This window comes from Asterias rubens, chromosome 2 (genome assembly GCF_902459465.1).
Source record: "Asterias rubens chromosome 2, eAstRub1.3, whole genome shotgun sequence".
NCBI classification, from domain to species: Eukaryota; Metazoa; Echinodermata; class Asteroidea; order Forcipulatida; family Asteriidae; genus Asterias; species Asterias rubens.
In genome coordinates, this window is record NC_047063.1 from 20,622,980 (window position 1) to 20,645,186 (window position 22,207).

The following is a 22,207-nucleotide window of genomic DNA, read 5'->3' on the forward strand; positions in this document are numbered from 1 at the left end:
TTTAATGATTTCTTTCAACACAACACCCCTCCAGTTATGAAATGGTAAGGCCCTCGGGTAAACAACTTATAAGGGAATGCTGTGCGCTTCGCGCGTATCGCGTGATCGGTGTGGCACAACCATAGATATAGAATGGGCACAACTGTTTCAGCCATTGCTCTCGACCAATAGGTGTGAAGAAGCACATGTGCAAGCTCGCGTGGCACGCCCATGTTTCAACACTCTTTACTGGTCATACACAAAGGTTTATACACACCCACGTGACGCACTCTCCACCAATAGCTGGCTTTGTTTGTTTGTTTGTTTGTTTGTGTTTGTGTTTGTGTTTGTTTATTTGTTTGTGTTTGTTTGTTAACCTGGTTGTTACGTGAAATTGTGTGTCTTTTTGTCTCTTGTCCTTCCAGGTTGGACTGACACACCTCTTGGTGACAGTGCAGGCACCTTTGTTAGTCCTGGCAAACCTGGATTTTTGTTGTCTTTCTGTTGTCCTCAGTCGTGTAGTACTTTGTCTTCTCTTTTACTGCCGGTCCCCCTTTTTTATATCTTGATGTATCTCCCCTTTTTATATATTAAATGTTTTTAAGAGTTTTATCCTTTACGTATACATTATTTGTATTTTTGTATTTTTATGTGAATTGCCAAATTAATAATAATAAATAATAATAATAATACCAGGTATAAGTGTTACTACGGTGGAAGGAAACTTTGATACTGGTGTAGGCCCAACTGACAATTAGGTACCTTGATGTATATTAGGCGTTGTGTGCATTGGTAGGGGCAAAAGTTGTCAGCAATGGTTTCGGGCTGGTTTGAACTTTTAACAGTGACAAAACAGACATAAAACTATTGTACCTTTTGATCAATTAAAACAAATTTCTTTTCGCACAAAAAGTATTATTTGCACTCGTTGTCCTGTCAATAGAGCTTAGTTACCACTTTCCTTACTGAGCATTTTTAATGAGACTGTTTTTTACAAGAGTTTTGAATGCACTATCCCATTACTAATGTTTGCAACAGCTTTAATATTGACGATATGTGGGGACTCGGAAGTAACGGCCTGTACAGAGTGCCCCTTTAATAGTTGTGGGCCGGGGTTGTTCACTGTACACTTTATGGAATGTCTAAACAACTTAAAGTAGTGCGTTTCTTATTATTCTAATCCATTCAAACCGTATAATAAATACTGTCGTTGATTCTGTAATCATGTACGTATTGGGTTTACACATCACAAATTATTGTACCCAATCGTCGCACCTGGCGCATCGATAACCCAGGGGTTAGTAAAGTGATCAGGGGTGGATTTCACAAAGAGTTAGGACTAGTCTTATCTCGAGTTAGGACCAGTTACTCGTCCTAACTGAGGACTATCCATGCAATTTGTGTATCTCCTGTGACTAGTCCTAAGTTAGGACTGGTCCTAACTCTTTGTGAAATCGACCCCAGTCCACTGTGGGTCATTATGCGCCAGGGCACTATTGGGGTGGAGTTCATGACTCCGGTCCTAATATGATTCATGTGCTCTCTTCTTGACAGGGCATTGTGTCCGAAATATTTTTGGAGGAAATAATATTATTTGTTGATTGTCGATGTGCAATTGGTGTAAATGGCGTTGTATTGCCCTATAAAGGCGCGAGGTGCCGGTACTGACGTACATGTAGCTCAAGTCACTCAGGTATAAACCTTTGATATTTGGCTATCTGGATGATTGGATGATGATTTGATGGACAAGAACAACAATACATTATGGGAGATTTGGGGTCCCCTTCATCCTACTGAGTATACCTCAGAGAGTTTGCTGCCCCCTGCTGGAGAAATCCATCTGATCACCTATTGCTATACTCCAGGGTCCCTTCGTAAGGATCGATACATAAACACAAGTTTTCTAACTATTATATTCAGTTTCCAACCTTTACAAAAAGATGCACAGAATGCTTCCGCAAGTTCCAAGTAACTAAGTAAAGGGGAGTTTTTTGTTGCCCGAGGTATCCAATGACCTCCATGCTATCTAGCACGCCAGTATTCTTATACACCCTACTTTGATTGAATATGACTAATTTCAGTGCTGGTAAAGCTATTCTTTTACTCCCCCGGAGAACTTCCTCACACACTATTTTATCTACTCTTGGCTGGGAGTTTTTAAGTGCCAGGAGAAGTTTTCACTTAAACATTAGTATATAAAAGTCCTACTTCCACACTGCTTCCTCAACTTTGTAATGTTTTTAAAGGACCACGTTGCCTTGGATCTGTCGAGTTGGTCTTTGAAAATCGTTCTGTAACTATTTGAGGGTTACTTTGGCCGTGTCTTATACACCGGTGACTGCCGCTATGATCCAGCGACTTTTCCTGCATCATTTCTTAGGTCGGAGCGGCCTGTGGATCGATTATATCTTGACAATACTTTCAACAACCCGAGGTGTAAATTCCCCAGTCGAGCCTGCTGTAAGAAGAAAATAATGGAGATCCTTGGTGACCATCCCGAGCATGAAATCGTTCTTGCCGTCTACACCTTAGGAAAGGAGGATCTTCTTGTGGACATAGCTCTAGCTCTTCAAACACGCGTAGTGGTCGGCCAATCTCGGATGAACATGCTGCAACTGTTAGAGTTACGGGATGTATTCACAACCAATGAAAACGAGGGGCGGGTGCGACTTGTCCGCAGACAAGCAATCAGCAGGAAAAACATGACTAAATGGAATGCAGAAGCCCCGACTATTGCGATCATCCCTTCTGGACTCTTCTCAATACTCGATGGCAAGCCCTACGCTAACCAACAAGATGTTTTTATAGTTCCATACTCTGATCACTCGTCATACCCCGAACTGCAGGAGTTTGTCTCAAGGGTGTGTCCACGCGCCATCTACCCAATTGTCAGAGATTCAAATTTAATGAACTCAAATTGCTCAGTCGCAGACATGCACAACTTTGGTAAATTTTTAGACCGGTCCCCCATTAAGCAGTTTGATATTCCCCCGACAGTTCAACATTACATGTCTACTGATTTGTCTAATCCAACTTCGGTCGTTGGATTTTGTAAGAAGTTCATCAACTTGAAGAGAGTTAAGAGTAGCAATCCAAGATGCAATCATGCTAAGGGAGTTGTGTTTGAGGATAATCGTGATGTAGATGAAGAGACGGACGGAGAACCGAAGGAGGAGGCGACCAGATCACCAATCTCTCCAAGCAAGACTCAATGTCAAGTTGAAAAGCAAGAACAGCAAGTCGATGAAAATGAAAACCACAGCATCCTTAAAATGTCTTCCTCTAAAGCCTTCAGAACAACTGAAAGTGTCAGCGAGCAAAAGGACGAAGGGTTGAAGAACTCTTTGGAGGAGGAGAGATACACTGCTGTAGGGATTGCTGGTAACTATTTGCTAACGAATGTTAGGGACGACAGGCTGGTAGAATAAAAAACAAGTAAAATGCTAAGTCAATCCAGCAGAGAGCCTACCACTAGTCTCTGCCCCAACTTGGACAAGATGAAAACCAATTTGTCATCAGGGAAGAAAGATCTTGTTAACAAAAAGAGGAAACGGACATCGATGGAAGAAGAAAACTCATCCAGGCTGGGTCAGGATGATGTATTAATCCAGACCATGTCTAGTAAGAGGTCGAGAACTCTTCCACCTTCATTTGTGGCCACCCCTACAACTACAATAAAACAATCCTCCGGTGTGAAACTTCAGCCGCCAAAGTTGTCGTCATCCTCAGTAATAACTGAATTTTTCCAGAGAGTGAACCCGCAAACCCAACCAACGGACAAATTAGACAGAGTCTTGGTTGGTTCTAAACAAACTTCATGTAATGCAAACGTCACCTCACTACTCGGCGAAGGAAAATCAAGAACTATGGAACAAAATCTGATTTCTACAGTCCGCAAACCTAATCATGACAGTGAATCCACAAAAATGTCTTTCAATAAATCAAAATCAAGTCAGAACATTATGCCAATTTCATACAAGCAACACAGTGGCAAACCAAAACTGAACCCAGTCAGTACATTAAATGATAAAGAAAAGGCACTAGACAGGTTGACCCCTTCGCAACAAACGAAACGCAACTCTGAAAGAGGAACCTCCCCTTGTCACTGTTCACTAAAATTCCATCCTTCACAGGCCCCCTTCAACCATGTGGTTGTTATGAAACGAAAGCATACAAAAGACATCTCTGAATTGCAGAAGAGGACAAAACTGACTGCAGCTTTGGACAAATTCATTTCAAATCACTTGGGATCATAATCAACCAAATCAGTCGTTGAATCAAAAGTGCAGGATTAGGATTACCTGTCCTAAAAAAATCACTTTACAAATTCTCTAGAGAAATAATTTTCTGTTTGAAATACTCATGCTGTATGCTTTTTTTTTGAAAGGGCAAAGGGCACCAAGGCATTTTCTCCGTAGGTAAAGGGCACCCTATGAGAAAATTGTAAATTTTTAATTTATACTGGGGCATTTCAAGGGCACCAGTAGACAATCGCCTTCATTGCCTCGGTGAAGTACTGTAGCAGCCATGGATACAACAAAAGTTGAAGGTTTCGATGATTAGAAAAAGGGCTACCAATAGGTTTTCCCTGTCAATTTCAACAAAACATAATTCAGTTTATTGGCAAGGATTCAAGTTCACGCTCGTTTCCCAACGTGTAGTGTACTAGTTTACATTAAAGCCATTGGACACTTCGTGTATCACAATTTATATATAAAATAACAAACCTGTGAAAATTTAGGCTCAATCGGTCATCGTATTCGGGAGAAAATAACGGGGAAACCCACCCTTGTTTCCGCACGTTTCGCCGTGTCATGACATGTGTTTACAGTAAATCCGTAATTCTCGCTATCGAGATTTGATAATTATTTTAATGTTTTCTCAAAACGTAAACCATTTCATGGAATAATATTTCAAGAGAAGTCTTTCACCATTACCTTCTGTAAACCCTGTAAGTTATTTGTAATTCTGTGTGAACTTTTAATTGTTTGTTCTGTTCAGAAAGTGTCTTTAAGGGACATGTTGCCTTTGATCGGGCGAGTTGGTTTTTCGATCAGAAAGATGTAGGCATGGACGAGACGGGAGGCATGCTACCGGGCGCAGAGACGCTCCCATTAATTACAGCCAAACAAATTTCAGAATGTCAAGCCCAACTTCGTTTGGTGTCAATGTTGTTGATTTTCCTGAAGATGATTTTCGTTCCCTTTTAATTGGTTTTCTAATATCAATATTATAAGTGGCTGTGATGGCTGGCTCCTCAAACACGGATGTTATGTTTCTCTGACAAAGCGAGTTATCACAAGGTCCAACCAGATGTCCGTGGTTGTATGTGTAATAGTCTTGGTTCCAAGAGCATTGGTGTTGCGCGGTCACACACAACCAACGTTCCGATCTATGCAAGGCAAAAACTGTACACGCTTGTAATGAACGAACGCTAGGGGGCGCTCTGTTTCTCTGATTTAGATCTCACCATGGTCTTGGATATTTGCAACGACGGGTCTTAACTTTTTTATTGTTTTTCGGCAAATCTCCCCCGACTTTCCGGTGGAGCCAATCAGAGGCTGCGTAGCGGTTGGCTCATGAATAATAATCAGTGTTGTGCATGCAGTGTACAATGCATAAAGTGCGTTGCATGACCTTTGCTATACTCTGCATGTGTGTGTGGGTTTACGTTTTTTATCGGAGTATATTTACATCCAGATCAGTAGGATTTGAAAATTTGCATGGTGGAAATACGATATAGAATTAAGGTTTGCGGTAACACCACAAACCTTTCTATTAATATCCAGATACAGACTTCTGCATTGCCATGATGCAGTTTGAAATGCGATCGTGGGGTTATGATCCCGACGTGTCAGGGCCCAATTTCACGAAGCCTGTAATTGGCACAACAATTTGCTTAGCACAAAATAGTATTGCTTAGCAGAAACTGGTTACTGAACCAACTTTTAATTAAATTTGAAATGTTGTAGACTTGTGGCTAGTGCCCAACTAAATTTTTGGGTAGTAAAGAAATTGTGTACAGTATTTTCTGCCAAACAGAAAACTGGTGGGCCCTGTAGTGTTATTCACAGTGAAAGATGTTTAATCTTTGGGGAAGGAAATCTTGAGGGATTCAAAAGCGTCCTTTTGAGAACGTATTTTGAAACGTAAGCGTAGCTGCAGATCTTGGAACGTAAGCATAGCTTGACTCGGGATTGAAAGCGTACCTTTTGATAATATAGCGTAACCTAAACGTATCTTGGAGTGTATATAAGCGTAGCTGCGTAGCTTGGAACAAAACAATATCTTTTGGAGCGTAAGCATATCTTGGAACGTAAACGTAGCTGCGTATCTTAAAACGTAAGCGTAACCTCACATGGGATTGAAAGCGTACCTTTTGATACTATAGCGTAACTTGAAGGAACGTAAGCGTAGCATCTTGGAATGTAAACGTAGCTGCGTATCTTGGAACGTAAGCGCAGCTTGACTCGGGCTTGAAAACGTACCTTTTGATATTATAGTGTAACTTGAAGGAACGTAGACTTAAGCGTATCTTGGAGCGTAAACATAGACGAGTAGCTGCGTAGCTTGGAACGTAACCATATAATATCTTTTGGAATGTAGTCGTAACCATATCTTTTGGAACAACTCATGAGAAATTGTGAATTTTGATTGCTTGTAGAGTGGCGACTACTGCTATAGCTCAGTTGGTTAATCGTGCGGCTAAGACTACGTACTATAAAAGTAGTTGTGATCAAATTCCTGCTTGGTATAACCACTTTTGTCGCTCATGACTATTCACAAAAACTTTTTACAAAACACAATCATGCAGACGTCAGTGACACAATCTTTCAATCATTTCAGATGCCCCTTCGGCAAACAATATGTCACGATGCATCTGGGGCAACGGGAGTTAGTTTCGCGACTAATATCGAAGTCGCAGTTATTTGAGGCGACTATAGTCCGGTCATAAATTACACTAGTTGCCCAATTTAATCATTACCTCAAAAATAACTCTTCATTCACAGAATTAAAAAGTAATACTTTGTTTGACAAAATTATGCTTTGAGGGAATTTTGTTTTATCATTATTTTTATTTCATTTTAATTTTTTGTGACGTTTTGACATCATCAACATTACCTGAAAACTCATAACAAAAAGAAATTAGGTGGCCATGAAACAAAATGGAGCATATTGGAACGTTGCGATCATAAGAAAAAACGGATTCGACACCCGCAAGCTGGGAGTTCATAGCGCCCGGGATAACACCTCCAACCCCCACGAGACACGGCATGGGCGGTACGTGATATTCCACAAGGCTTACGTTCCGATTGCTCCGCGCCGTGGGGCCACAAGCGTCCGTTACACGGACTCTCTGAATGCTAATCTTATGTTCAATTTTTGACCATTATTTACGATTTCAAATCGTCACGTATCCATAATCTGAATAGGTAGTTATAAAATACTTGAAATTTCACTGTTTTCCTTTTAATAGGCCTAATGACCACGGAATCACTTTGAGCAAAGATTATTAAAAATAGAGCGCTGATCATATTGACCTTTGACTCGATCTAGTTTGAATAGTCATCTTCAATTCGTCACGTGATATGAATATTGCATACATATATAGGATTTGAGGCATTGCATGGTGAGGTATCAATGTATATTTGGTTTGCGGTAACACCATGTGTGTATCTACTTGCCAGGTAGAGTTGTTCTTAGGGAACTGTCTTGCTTTATTCTACTGCCGTGGAGTAGATAATCGGAGGTTCGGGAGACTTCTCAGTTTTGAAAAGAACTGTCCTGCTTTTTAACTATTACCAGGGCGGATGGTATAGAAATTAGACTGGACTACTACTTTAGCTTATAGGATCGTAATTAACTGTACTGCCGCGGAGTCAGTTCTGAAATTGGTCTCAATATTGCATACATTAAAAGTAATTTACATAGTCTGGCCACGCCTTCAATTTGCAAATATCCAAGACTTGGTGAGCACAGACATGGTGAGATCCGGAAATCAGAGAAACAGAGCGCCCGCTAGCGTTCGTTCATTACAAGCGTGTACAGTTTTTGCTGTGCATAATCGGAACGTTGGTTGTGTTGTGACCGCGCAACACCAATGGTCTTGGAACCAAGACTATAATGTGTAGCCGATGAAACAACATGTTCGGTTCGATTCGGGTCTTTTATCCCACGAGAAATGGGTCTAATTTATAGTGAGCAAAGCCTTCACAAGTCGGATATGTTATTTCCATGAACGGAGTTTGGGATATAATGGCAATCTCTTTTGCTTGTCAATGACGCCCGCCTTAATAAATAACGCACAAAAGCATTACTCTTTTTTCCTTTGGTGCTTCACTACAGCAAAACAAAATAAGTTTGGAACTTGGGGCACTCGGCAGTATTTGAAGTATACAATTTCCTTCTTTGTATGAAAGTTTTATTGAATTCTGACATGAAAATTCACCAATCATTAAATATCACCTTTCAGTCTTGTCAAATGGTTGTTTTGCTCTCCGTTGCACACAGAGCTATATACCGTGCACACGATCGAACGCGCTGACAATTTTTGGGTGCGTTCGTTTAGCTTCCCAAGGTCGACCCCGGTGAGTGGAGGTTTTTTTTCCCCAGGATGAGTGTGTGCAGATAATTACCCACGTTCGTCCCGGTAAAAAAAACGCCACGCACCGGGGTCGACCCAGGGGAGCTAAACGAACGCACCCTTTGGCTTGTCCTTTTGTAAGAGGCCCTCTCGTGAAAACGGAATGTTAGATGAAGACAGGGCAAGTGGGAGGACTTGGCCAGTTTATTCAGCTATCTAGTGATATAAAAACATCTGTGATTGGTCAAAATTTGCCACAGATCAAAGGGAACACATAGCACCCTTTTTTTCGGGGTAGCCAATCAAATTCTGGTTGACCTCCTCATTGTGTCGTGCGAAAATTATTGATGAGTGCACACATAGTTAGTGTGTAATACATAGACCTTATCGCAAATACCAATGCGCAAGCGCAGACTGTTGAATGAGGTGCATTGTGGGATGGATATGGATCAATTTTGGATACCAGCAAGACCACAATGCACCTAATTCCAAGCTTTACGCGCGCGCCCCGGTATTTGCGAAAAGGTCTATGCATTATTGATTTGACCTCTAACGCGCGCGTACACGCACACACACAGTGAGCGGGCGGGTGTGGCAGGGTGATTTAACGAGACTTTCGCTGGGTTGCTTTTCCAAAGTTCCTGGTTGACAAGTTGGAAAAGTCAATGCGAGACGTAGCTGGTTTAGAGGCGTGCAGTGCATATGTCGTGTGGAAAACCCTGTACAATTAAGGCCTCTGATCTTCAACATCTTTACGGTATACATGTACACTACTTATATGCACCCAACTCATTGGAAATACGTCAGGGCTAGACAGTGTGGGCATTGGGCTTGCTTTGTAAAGGTTTTGAGATTAATGCCTACAGACAGGCGATTTTTTTTTTTAAAGGAAACTAAAGCAGCCCTGTCCTTGGGGAGACAACAAAGGGGTATGATTGTTGCTCATTCTCGCTTGACTAGTTCTAGTCGCTAGTAGCCTTGACCCCAACACATCGCAAGCCGAGCCGGCTCACGGGCTAGGATTGTGGGCGATAGCGGTGCGTTGAATAGAGGTGTGTGTGGGACTGTGGAAACGAGCGTTTGTGTGCTTCCTTGTTAAAGACAGTCGGGGGACCGGAACAAGAGTTGCATTGCATTCGGGCATCGCATTCGTTCGATTTTTAGCTTTTGGCAAACTATATTACACAGCCTCGATCAAGGCTAAGTTGCTAGTCAAGAAGAAGGAAAAGTAGAAATCATCCTGTTTTTGTGAACAGAACCACTCTATGTGAGTATATAAGCCGTCGGAAAGGAAGGTCCGCTAGCTTACAACGTGGAAGGACCTCTTTACCAATAGCATCGCCGATTCAGACTCGCGGTAAGAGCACTATACTACTATCGTTACCCTTGGTAAATTTATGGTAGTACTTCTCAGCTGGACTGAGCGTACTATCTCTTGGTAAGCCACCCAAACAGAAGATTAGGTATACTTGAACTTACTTGAATCCATCGACGCCATTGATCTCCATTATATATACTGACCACAAAAATGTCGAGATACTAAAATATTAGCAAGCACTTTGTTGTTTACATTTCTAATTAATCACAGCGAATACGTGGAAGCATGCGTCCACACTGTCTAAATGTTAGCTCTACCCCCATGGTACGACACGGGGGACCAGACCTCTTGTTGGAATCACATTATATTCTTGACACCGCTGCCCAGCGGCGTTACTAGACATTTTCATTTGGTGGTGGGGCAAGTGGGGGCAAAGATTTAATTTGGGGGGCCAAAGAAGTGCAAGATTATTATTAAATAATGTTAACTGATAGTTGATACACACCAATGCAGTTCTAAAACAGTCTACATAGTCAGCAGGTAACAAAAGATTGCGAAAACAACAAAATCTTAGAGAACTGGTCATTTTGTATAAGATAAAACTTTTCGACTGTATAAAAGGATTAAATTACCAACTGTGATCACCAATTACCAATTCAGAATTTTACAGGACACCTCCTTTTTTTCTTAAGTTTTTTTTTATGCACATTTGTTTTGTTTTTGTTTTGAAAAGGGGTTATTTTAATAGATCTCAGCAAAACAAAAAAAAACCCAAAAAAACTGAATGTATTGTCTGAATGCCTTGACCAAACTGTTTCATTAATGTTTTGTGTATTTCAGCAGCAGAAAAAACAATTGATATTTTACATTCATGGCGGCCACCTTGAAATAAAAAATTAAAAAAGCCCCTCCTTCCTTTTTTTGAGAAACCCAGACACTAAACAAAAAAAATATACAGGATTGAAATTGTGGGTGTGTAATAATCTCATTTTAGTTATGAAACGGATATTTAAAATAGGCCTACCTCTCAATTGCACCGCTTTCTTCAAAGGAGGAGAAATGGTCTAAGCAACCTTTTTCGCTGGCCATTTTGCTGTAGTAAATTTCTCTGTAGTGCATCTGACCATGGAGCTATTGGTCTGCGTTCAGACCACCAAGTATTTAACAGAACTTTGTCACATCATGCGCTCTCTGTAACCGCAAAACCACAACAAACATTTACCGCCAATACGATTGCGCGCGCGTTTCCATGCATTTTAGTTTTCCTTTTTACGGCAGCATTTTATGCAGCCTTAAACGATTTATATATTAGGCCTACAAGACTATACTTTTCTCTGATTTCATATGGGGGGGGGGGGGGCAAGAGGGGGGGGGGGGCAAGGGTTCTGAGTGGGCGCCGCCTCCCCCCTGCCCCTCCTCTGGTTACGCCACTGCCGCTGCCTTGACACTGGTAGGCTCTATACAAATATTGGATGTATTGTCACAGAATAACACACTAGAACTATAATGGAGTTAAATGACCCTTCCCATGAAATATGTAAATTGCACATAGCGCATGCGCACTAACGTTTTGGTTGGCAAAAGATGGGTGCGTGGCGTAGACGCGATTGCGCGTCTGCTTAGTGCACAACTCTAAGGCGTTTGCCAACCAACAGGGTCTGTACGCATGCGTGAATGTGATTAGCAAATTTCATGGGAAGGGTCCATTCTATATCTAGTCTATGGTTTTTCTACGCGCTGGACAACTGTACACTCAACACGGATAGGAAATTAACCCGTGGGTGTTTACACAACGCCTTTCGATCCGTGTTTGAATCTTCGACACGGATGGAGAGATTTATCAAACCCACCTCCCGGGCAGGGTTGGTTTCGACACGGATAGTGCGCCTTATCCGAATCGACACCGTGTTGAAAAGTTGTAGTGTGAAAAGGTCAGTGCACATTATCCGGATCGTATCCGTGTCCAACACGGAGATTTTTTGTAGTGTGAAAAGGCCTTATGACTGGACCATACATCACATCTGTTTAATGTGTTTTTGATTCTAGTCATTTTCTCTTTTGGGTTTTTGGTTGCATTATCCCTAGCGCTTTGCATCCTTTGGAAAAGGCGCTTTATAAATTCGGTTATTATTATTATTATTATTATTATTATTATTATTATTATTTAGTTTCTGAAAATGGTTACAATGTGGTACAAGTTCAAAAGATTGATAGTCATGAAATAACGATTACTAAATACAACTAGACATTAGGTGTTTGTGAACAAACACAAAGCTGTTCCGTGTTCTTTTGCTTTGATTATGTGTTAACATTACCAAGGAGTCTATAACTGAAAAAAAGTTTGAAAAATACTGTACAGTGTCTTGAGTTACGGTGCCACTTCATGGGGTCGCGGTAACCTAAGGCTAATCTCTAACGCCCAAGGAGTCTGTATCTGAAAAAAAGTTAGAAAATCGGTTGTGTAGTTCTTGATATATGGTGCCACTTCTGGTTGACCCGGAAGTAGAGGTCAACTTGGGGTCATGGATTTTCAAAGTTTATTTTTAATGCCTTAGGAGGATAAAACTGAACAAAAAGGATTGAAAATCGGTTGTATAGTACTTGGCGTATGGTCCCACCTCCGGTTCACCCGGACGTAGAGGCCAACATGGGGTCACGAGTTTTCACAGTCAATATTAATGTCAAGGAGTCTGTAAGTGAAAACAAATTGAAAATCGGTTGAGTAGTTCTTGAGATATGGTCCCACTTCCGGTTGACCCGGAAGTAGAGGTCAAATTGAGGTCACGGTTTTTCCAAATTTTTCCAAACTACAAACAGTCGACATTCTTAAAGAAGAATGTCGTCTTCCTGTGATAATTTATCTCGGAATGTCGACATCCTAAAAGTAGGATGTCGTCTTCCTGTGATAATTTATCTCGGGATGTCGACATCCTAAAAGTAGGATGTCGTCTTGCTGTGATAATTTATCTCGGTATGTCGACATCCTAAACGTCAGTTGTCATCTTCCTGTGATAATTTATCTCGGGAAGTCGACATTCTAAAAGAAGAATGTCGTCTTCCTGTGATAATTTATCTCGGAATGTCGATATCCCAAAAGTAGGATGTCGTCTTGCTGTGATAATTTATCTCGGGAAGTCGACATCCTAAAATTAGGATGTCGTCTTCCTGTGATAACTTATCTCGGGAATTAAGTTGACATCCCGAAAGTAGGATTTCTTTTGTTGAAAGGATTTTACTTGTATACGTTTTGTTAACTAGTATTACATTTCCAACAATATTTATAATATTCATGGTCATAAACTACGTTAAACTAAAATAATGGACGAAACAAAATGTCCCACGTAAAACTCCATAAGGTTTGGAACATAATGGTCCCGCAAGTTCAAATACACGCGAGACTTGCTTAGTCTACACAGAAGGTAATAAATAATTTATTACAAGCAAATGCAATCGTACAATAATAGAAAACAAAAACTAAAAATCAATGCAAAACACATGTAGGGGATGGAGGGGCCCATAAAAAGCAAACCTTAACGAGTACGGACCCCCTCCCCCTTTTTTTGTAACGAAGAAAGCAATGTAAGCAATTCTATTTAGTGGGTGTAATCTTATGTAGCGGCAAAACAATTCAAAATTACAGGAAGAACAAACACAAAAACAGTTAGCGTAAAATAAAACTTAACCATATATTTAAATGAAACAGATAAACAAAATACCCAAAATAAATACTAGAGAAATTGGGCCCCACAACTCTTGCTGGGAAAAAAACCATGTCGAAATATACCATTGTTATCCATTAGAGACGTTTTGTAGTCACCTTGGTTGGGGAGCGAGGACGATTGCACTTTTGGTATTGTCATTGTTAAACTCCGGTTCCATTGTGTGCTGTCTGTTTACCCTCAACGCATAGATTTTCTTGTGAAATTAAAAATTCAAATGAAGACCACGTGGTTAATTAATTAAGAATGTTAACACTTTTTTATTAGAGTAAAGCTTATGTTCTAAGCTTCAATTTGATATATGATTTAACTCTTTTATCCTTATACTTTAGGAGACGGAGCCTGAACAAAAATGCTGTACAAACGCAATGGGGTTTTAGGCGGAAACAAAGAATAATAATAATAATAAAAATAATAAAAATCTCGACGAAAACAATACCTGTTCCGACGGTAGGTCGGAACAGCTAAAAATTAGTCTCATTCAAAACATGGTTGGTAAAAAACTACCCCACACTTCTTTTTTATAAATATTAACCACAATTAATAGGTTCGGCCACAACTTCTCACGGATCAGACTTTGTACTGTATTAGCAATTATTCGGTTCAAACAGACGATCCAGAGTCGCGCCGAACCAATCAAAATTAGGGCGACTCCAGGTCGACCTAAATCAATTTGAACTAATTGTTTTCACATAAATCTAGTATTCTACAACAAAAGGTGCGGCAAAGACGATTCGGGAACGGTGTACACGAACAATGTAGATTGCACATGGCGTGTACCTAATGTACAGTATGTTTTTTGTTTTCCTGACATTGACTTTGCTTCAGGATCATTAAATGCTTACTCGTGCTTTCGTTCACATTATGCAGGTTGGATCGAATCACTATGCTGGGAAGAAAGAGGTGGGCTGTCGTAATTGCAGTTTGTTCTATCTTGTTTTGGCTGAGTATTGGCATTAATCGGAAATGGCACATAAGAGAGGACGCTACCAAAACAACAAAACCAATTTCATTGTTTCGTTCGGAGATTGGGACGAACCAAGCAAACTGGGCCCCAAACCAGCCTGATCCCGCAGTTAGAAACTGGACCTCAAACCAACCTGATCCCGCAGTTACAAACGGTCATAGCGTGACACTGACCATCCACCTTGCAGCGATTCCTGTCATACTTAATCAGCTTTACTGCATTGCAATACGATCAGCAGCACTATTCTGGTCTCCGAAATTAGGACGCATAGGACTTATAATGGACGCAGAGTCACAGAGAGACCATGAGTTTGCCGCACGACTCAAAGCACAAGAGGAACTGCTTGGGTTTACCTTCGAGATGATGTATCAGCCGCTACCGCCATCGGGGTTCAGCTACTTTACCTCCATGGGTCACTTCCCTGGGAAGTCAGCTAGTTACAATAGGCAACTTTGGAATAGCTTCTTCATGGACGAGTACGTCACTACATCAATTGTGGCGTGGACGGACGGCGATGTAATGTTCACCTCCCCAGTCAATCCGGAAAGCATCCTCAACGGTGACAAAATCCGAACCTTTGCCGAGCCTGCCTTCTTTCATCGTAAACCTGCTGAATCCACTGCGTTTATTGCTCTTGGGAAGAAGTCGGTTGCTCAGTTCACGTGTTTTCCTCTGTACCTGTGGCGGGATACCATAACGAACTGTCGGAATCACATTCTAAAACACATGAAGGTATTTAAAAAGTAAAACATATTACGAGTTTTATAACGAAGTTTTGAATTATTTCCTGATCTTATTATCGGATCAGGAGCCAGTTTTATGTAACGGGAATTTGGACAAGGTTCATTTGTTTGAACTTAAGTCGTGTCCTTGTTCTTTTACCGGGATGACTATCAGGGTGTCCAAAAAAAAGGTAATCCTACTGCAAATGGTTTTTATGGCCATACTATTGTTTACCAGCAGAAAGCATGCCATCATCTTAAAGCCGAAGCCTTGTGCTTTTCAATGATATATTTGGTCACATGTCAGGGTCACGCATCATGGAGCACCACTGTCTTGAAGTTGTGTTGCAAAAATGGAGTTGGTTCACTTTTGAACCCATGTCATTCTGGCCTTCAGACACAATGGTATGAAACCAGAAGTTTTTAGGCTAGAGTACACGGAAGCTATTGGAGAAGACCGAGAACCACCAGCAAAGAAAACAAGTGGGTCACTGTGAGAAAGTATGAAGAACACGAGACCAGCCTCAACCTCAACAAAAGAAGTTCAGGAAGGCCAAGGACAACAACATCTCAGGAAAACATCGCTGCCGTACGACATCAACTGATTGTCCACCCACTAGAGCCAAGTGTACGACGAAATGGTGCTGGACTGAGCCTCGCCACTTTTAATCGGATCACTCGTCTGGACCTTCATTTCCATCCGTTCCACATCCACAACCGTCACAAACTTCTGCCTGCTGATCTTGCAAGAAGACAGACTTTTTTGTGTGAGTGGCTTCTTGAGTCTTGAGCGGTGGGAGAGAGATCCAAAGTTTCTGGTGGTTCTCAGTCTGGTAATGCTTATCCAAAGGCATATTCCATGTATGTAGCCTGCAAATTTCTGGTCTCATACAATTTCTTGACCACAAAGATTCTCTGTTCTGCCGTTAGCTGAACCATTGTGACAACTTGAGGTTTATATACACACTGCATTTTTGCACCACAACTTCAAGACGGTGGTGCGTCATGATGCGTGACCCTGGAATGAAACCAAAGGTATCATAAAAAGCACAATGCTTCGGCTTTAAGACGATGCCATACTTTTTTCTGGTAAACACATATAGTTTTGCCATAAAAACCATTTACAGTAGGATTACCTTTTTTTTATACCCTGTATACATCATCAAATTCGACCAAGTAAACTGGCGAAATTTTCTGGATATCATGTTTTTAACATGAATGCAAAAGTTAAATGATTATTTCAGAAATCCTCACGCCTGGAACTGAGTCTTTTTCACATTACAGGTTCTCTTTTTGTCTTTATTGTTTTAGGTAAAAGAGTTCGAGGAAGCATTCGTCAAGTTCCGTGGATACCAGTCCTTCCCAGTAAATATCTTGTTCTCGTACGCATTTTACTTCGAGCATGATCGTTACGATTGGCACATTCGGCTCCCACCAACAATGTCTCTGCAACAGTACAACAGGAAGTTTGTGTCGCCAGGTTTTGGCTTTAATATAACCGACTTAACACCAGAAGTGTGCAACACTATGCACAAACCCGACTTCGATCCTGAGCGTATAATTACTCATTTACAGGGCTACTGTACGTCTATGCACTACATTGGTAAACGACCTGAACAATGTGAACAATTTCGAGGTAAAACGGACTTTCAGGTTTTCGAACCAAGACGTTACGAGAAACGTACGATTGCCCAGTGGTGTGAAGGGGCAATCAAAAACCGGGCAGCATGTGCCGCAGTCAGTGATGCTTATTATAAGAATGTTGCAAAACACGTCCAATTTGGACTCTTTAACTTTGATCTAAACAAAGTTAAAAATGTTGAAAAGGCCGCCATGGAAATGAATATTACTTGCCGCAAGTTTGAATAGTTAAATTAGAAAAGTTAAAAAGACTGGTCTTTGACAAATTACCAAACGTGTACCTTCCCTACTTTTTAAAATCCCTTTTGCAGCCATTATACGCTTTCGGAACGAACAGATTTACAAACAACTTAAAGGGTTTACAGAAGATATTTGTGAAAGACTTCTCTTGAAATATTATTACATGAAATGTTTACTTTTTGAGAAAACCTTATCAATTACGGATTTATTTTAAACACATGTCATGACACGGTGAAAAGAAGCGGAAACAAGGGTGGGTTTTCCCCGTTTTTTTCTTCTCCCGACTCCGATGACTTATTGAGCCTAAAGTTTCACAGGTTTGTTATTTTTTTAATAATCATAAGTTGTGATACACGAAGTGTGGGCCTTGGACATTACTGTTTACCGAAAGTGTCCAATGGCTATAAGAGCACCGAATTCAAACTCTGGTGTTTCTGATTAGCAGAATGTGTGTTCGAATCCCCAGCCGTGACACTTTTATCCTTATAGCAAGAAACATAACCATTGCTTCGTCCTTTGGATGGGATGTAACGCATGTAAAAGAACACAGTGCACTTATTGAAAAGAGAAGGGGTTCGCCCCGGGTGTTCCTGGCTATGGCTGATGTATGCGCCGCAGCACCTTGTAAACCCTTAGGTGCTAATGGGTCTTAGAATTCTTAGAACTCATCACTGCAACAACATAATGTTTTCTGAAAGTTTGTATAATTATACTCAGCACGACTACCTTGTTTGGTAGATACGTGCACTATATAAGACTTCGATACCATTATATTATGATTATAGGTTTTCTCGGTCAAATTCGGCATATGAGCAGTCAATTTAACTTTCATGCGTTCGAAGTAAAGCTGTTTTGCTTTTCCAGTTGTTACTGTGTTTCAAAATTCAGAATTCGGCCATTCAATTTCATTTTGGGTCGAGTCAAATTCCTTAAGCACTCTGTTCAATTTGGCGTAGCGTCATTCTTTTTCGTGACACACACGCCTCAAGAAGCGTCTGCGAATTTGAATGCTGCTCTGATGAATTGTTAAATTGAATGATTATTTTGTTAATTCGACTGATGCAACATTACATTTGACTAATCCCAAAACGAAATTGAATGACCCTTTTGAGTAGCATTCGATTTTGCGCGAAATAGAATAGCTTGGTCGTTAAATTGGCTGCCCTTTTTCTGAAATTGACCGAGAAAACCTATATTATGAACGATATAAACAATAATCTTGAGGCCTCAAAGTAAAATTGCTCATAGGCATATGTTCTGAGCTACATCAATTCAATTTTACTAATTCAATTCAATTCAATTTAATTCGACATTTGCGGTGACAACAGCTATCAATCAAGAAAAATTGTATCTGATTCGTTCGACTCTTGCAAATGCACAAATAAAAAGGAACAGCTTAGGTTTAAATGAGAGAAACAAGATGGCTTCACATCAGCCAGATCAAGGTCTGTGCCTTTACTTCAAGCCTCGGTTTGAATGCCTGGTTGTCATTATAAAAAACAAGATGGATGCACAAATGAAGATTCTCCTCATTAAAGAGATCAATACAGGATTAAAGTGAATTAAAATAAAACAGTTAATTTTGCTGTAATTTATTTCTGATATAGTAATGAACATCAATACAATGTGTTTTGTTTATTCCCGACATATCTGACTTGCGTAATTAGCGAATAAGTCATGCCCCCCCTTTTGTGGATTGTTACCGACCCCCTACCATCTCCGTCACGTCGGGAATTCAAACATGTCGTCGGCAAAAAGAGTCTGGTCCTTACGGGTCCCTAACTACACGCGCAGGTACCAGGCCACACAGTGCACACGTCTCTATATGTACACAGCCAGGGGGGGGGGGGGGGGGCGTCGGCTGGGGTTACCGACATGACGTCACGTCTATGCAAATGAAGGCTCCCTTTTACTTGCGCATTTAATTAAAAATTCAAAAGAATATTTCAGGTTTAAAAAGTCATGTTTAATCGTTTAAATGAATAAAAAAAACACACACTGCAGCCACCCTTTAAAAGCAAGGTAGCATGGTCCGGTAGCAGTGCCTTGTGAGACGCAAGCCATCCACTGCGTGCCGTGTGTCTAGAAGCTGAAAATAAACAAAATAAAACACAAGTGTTGAATTGTGTGCTATCTGGGCCCACCCCACAACATTCTAAAGACCCCGAGTCCAAATGTTGGGTCCTAAGGGCCGATCTGACCAATTTCTTGGTCAACATCAGACCGGGAAAATGGGTTAAAAACATATTTGAATGCGAATTTTCGTCAGTTTGGCCTGTTTTCCGTGTCAGGTTGACCCGGAAAGTCTGGTCGTGGTTTCCCGCCCGGTTATGACATTTTCTTCTCACTGGATATGTACTTGTATTGTTGTACTTACATTGTCTCTGCTGCGCCTCGAACATCTGATAAGATTGATTTGGCGCAATACATTACCTTTTTGTAGTTATAGACTCAAGTTGACCTCTATTTCCCGGTCAACCGGAAGTGGGACCATATCTCACGAAGTACACGGCCGATTTTAAGACTTGTTGTAGTTATAGACTCCTAGGGGATAAGATATTAATTTTGAAAAACTGTGACCTCAAGTTGACCTCTAATTCCGGGTCAACCGGAAGTGGGACCATATCTCAAGTACTATACAACCGATTTTCAATCTTTTTTCAGTTTTAGACTCCTTTGTGGCATTAAAAATAAACCTTGAAAAACCGTGACCCAAGTTGACCTGTACATCCGGGTCATCCAGAAGTGGGACCATATCTCAAGAACCATACATTATTAATTTCAAACTGTTTTTCAGTTATAGCCTCATTGGTCATTTAAGAACATAATCCGAGCAAAACAACACGGAACAGCTGTGTTTGTTCACAAACACCTAATGTCTAGTTTTATTTTATTTAAGTTCCTGCTTTAAGGGCCTTTCTAACACCTTTTCTACCTCCATGTTTCACTGCAGTGATGACCGTAATTTGTTTTTGCATTTTGCAGGAGCCAAACTATACAGGTTATAATTACATATTAAAAGCAGTTGACTCTATTGGTAATTACTCAAAATATTTATTAGCATAAAACCTTACTTGGTAATGAGTAATGGGGAGAGGTTGATGGTTTAAAACATTGTGAGAAACGTAATTTTCGAGAAAGAAGTAACTTTCCACGAACTTGATTTCGATACATCAAGTTTAGATATTATGAGGTCTCGAAAATCAAGCATCTGAAAGCACACAACTTCGTTTGACAAGGGTGTTTTTTTCTTTCATAGTTATCTCGGAATTTTCACGGGTTTTGTGAAGGCTAGTCTTTGACAATTACCAATAGTGTCCACTGTCTTTTAATTTGGATTCATTCAAGTACAAGATTCCAGTACAAATTTACAGTGCCAGCCAACCAGTAATAGCAGAAAGAGGACAACAGCAGGGAACTATCTATTGAGTTTGGAGTTGAACAAGTGACAAGCCTAGGCAGGAATGACATTCTGAGACCCTAGTGCGGGGATGCGGGGAGGACGAATTGTTCCTGATTTGTTGGCAACCACTGAATAATGAAGTGGATGGTATGATCTGGCATATTGGCCTGAATCTTATATGTAATGGCCGATTCAAAAATACGATGTAAATCCAGAATGTTCAAGCCGATTGTTTTGGAAGCCGCTTTAATGACACTCTCCAGTCGGTGACTCTCTCTGGCTCTAAGATTACCATACAAGACGCAAATGAACAATGAGATAATGGACTGGGAAAAACTACTTAGCTGTGTGCCTCCTTCAGCCTTTGCTATACAAAACATAACAAAAAAAACAATTATATATACTTCCTTCCTACTTTAAACCCAAGATAAAAAGATAACTCGTTTTGATTGTTTCAATTATGTGGGCAGGAGTGAATCAGATGGCATGTTCCAGTTTGACTAATCGGAGTACCTTTTGAAGTCAGTAGAAATAACTATTCTTGCACATGAAACCTTCGTTTAACCTGTCTTTTTAAAGCGGTACACGCAATTCGTATCAATATATATATATTTTTAGAAACAAAGCAGGGGAGAATTTCAAACAAAAATATTCAAGTTTGTAGTCGTGTACCGGACTGAAAAGAAAAATAATAATAATGGAGACCGTAACTGGTATAGGCAATGTTTGTGTGTTATTAGATCAGGGCATCGGTCTCATCATGCCACCATCTCAGTTCTCACCCACATCAACATATCAACGCGGAAAGACAAATGTTTTGTAATTGTGTTTAAAGGAACACGTTGCCTGGGATCGGACGAGTTGGTCTATAAAAAGCATTTGTAACCGTGTGTTATAAAATGCATATGGTTAGAAAGATGTTTTAAAAGTAGAATACATTGGTCCACACAACATTGCCTCGAAATTGCGTGGTTTTCCTTTTACTTTGCGAACTAACATGGTCGGCCATTTATGGGAGTCAAAAAGTTGACTCCCATAAATGGCTGACCGTGTGAGTCGACGAGGTTGAAGGAAAACCGCACAATTTCGAGGCATGGTTGTGTGGATCATTGTATTCTACTTTTACAACACCTTTCCACCCATATGCATTTCATAACAAACGGTTACAAATGCTTTTCAAAGACCAACTCGACCGATCCAAGGCAACGTGTTCCTTTAATAGATGTTTTTTTTATCTCACCACGCACTGTCTCACTATTTCCAATTTTGGTTTATCGGGACAGTGCTTTGATTGCTGGAATCCAACAAAAAATTACTGTAAACCGAAGTGCGTACATTAATCAATCACATCCTAACACGTTATAGTCTATAACTGATATATGCATATCTCCAAGGTGCTTTGAAGTTATTAGTAAAGTCGTGTTATTGTCATGATGACATCAAAGTATACACATGATGGATTTTATTCCTCAAACTGCACCAACTTGTTGTTCCATCATGTTTTTGCAATTTCAACACAAATTCATTTAGTGAAAGGCAACTTTTCACTTTAAAGTAAAAGAACAAGGAAGTGATGCTTCAAAATAAACTTCCTTGATACGGGCCGGACAACAAGATTGCACATAAAATGCAAA

At 40.5% G+C, this 22,207-nt stretch overlaps 2 protein-coding genes across 2 annotated transcripts; both read left to right on the forward strand.

Annotated features, from left to right (window-relative positions):
• Positions 1–2,453: 2,453 nt before the first annotated feature.
• LOC117305351 (5' exonuclease Apollo-like) lies at positions 2,454–3,407 on the forward strand. The gene has a single exon (XM_033790222.1). The coding sequence runs from the start codon at positions 2,454–2,456 to the stop codon at positions 3,405–3,407; it is 954 nt and encodes a 317-aa protein (XP_033646113.1).
• A 6,157-nt stretch (positions 3,408–9,564) lies between these two features.
• On the forward strand, positions 9,565–17,335 carry LOC117307021. The gene is made up of 3 exons (XM_033791654.1): positions 9,565–9,920; positions 14,471–15,299; positions 16,601–17,335. The coding sequence occupies exons 2-3, from the start codon at positions 14,487–14,489 to the stop codon at positions 17,156–17,158; spliced, it is 1,371 nt and encodes a 456-aa protein (XP_033647545.1). The 5' UTR covers positions 9,565–9,920; positions 14,471–14,486; the 3' UTR covers positions 17,159–17,335.
• Positions 17,336–22,207: the final 4,872 nt, after the last annotated feature.

Excerpts from the sequence above, each read along its gene's own strand:
- LOC117305351 (XM_033790222.1), top strand. The coding sequence starts at position 2,454 with ATGGAGATCCTTGGTGACCATCCCGAGCATGAAATCGTTCTTGCCGTC.
- LOC117307021 (XM_033791654.1), top strand. The coding sequence starts at position 14,487 with ATGCTGGGAAGAAAGAGGTGGGCTGTCGTAATTGCAGTTTGTTCTATC. Across the intron at positions 15,300-16,600 it reads ACATTCTAAAACACATGAAG|GTAAAAGAGTTCGAGGAAGC; the intron begins GTATTTAAAAAG and ends TTATTGTTTTAG.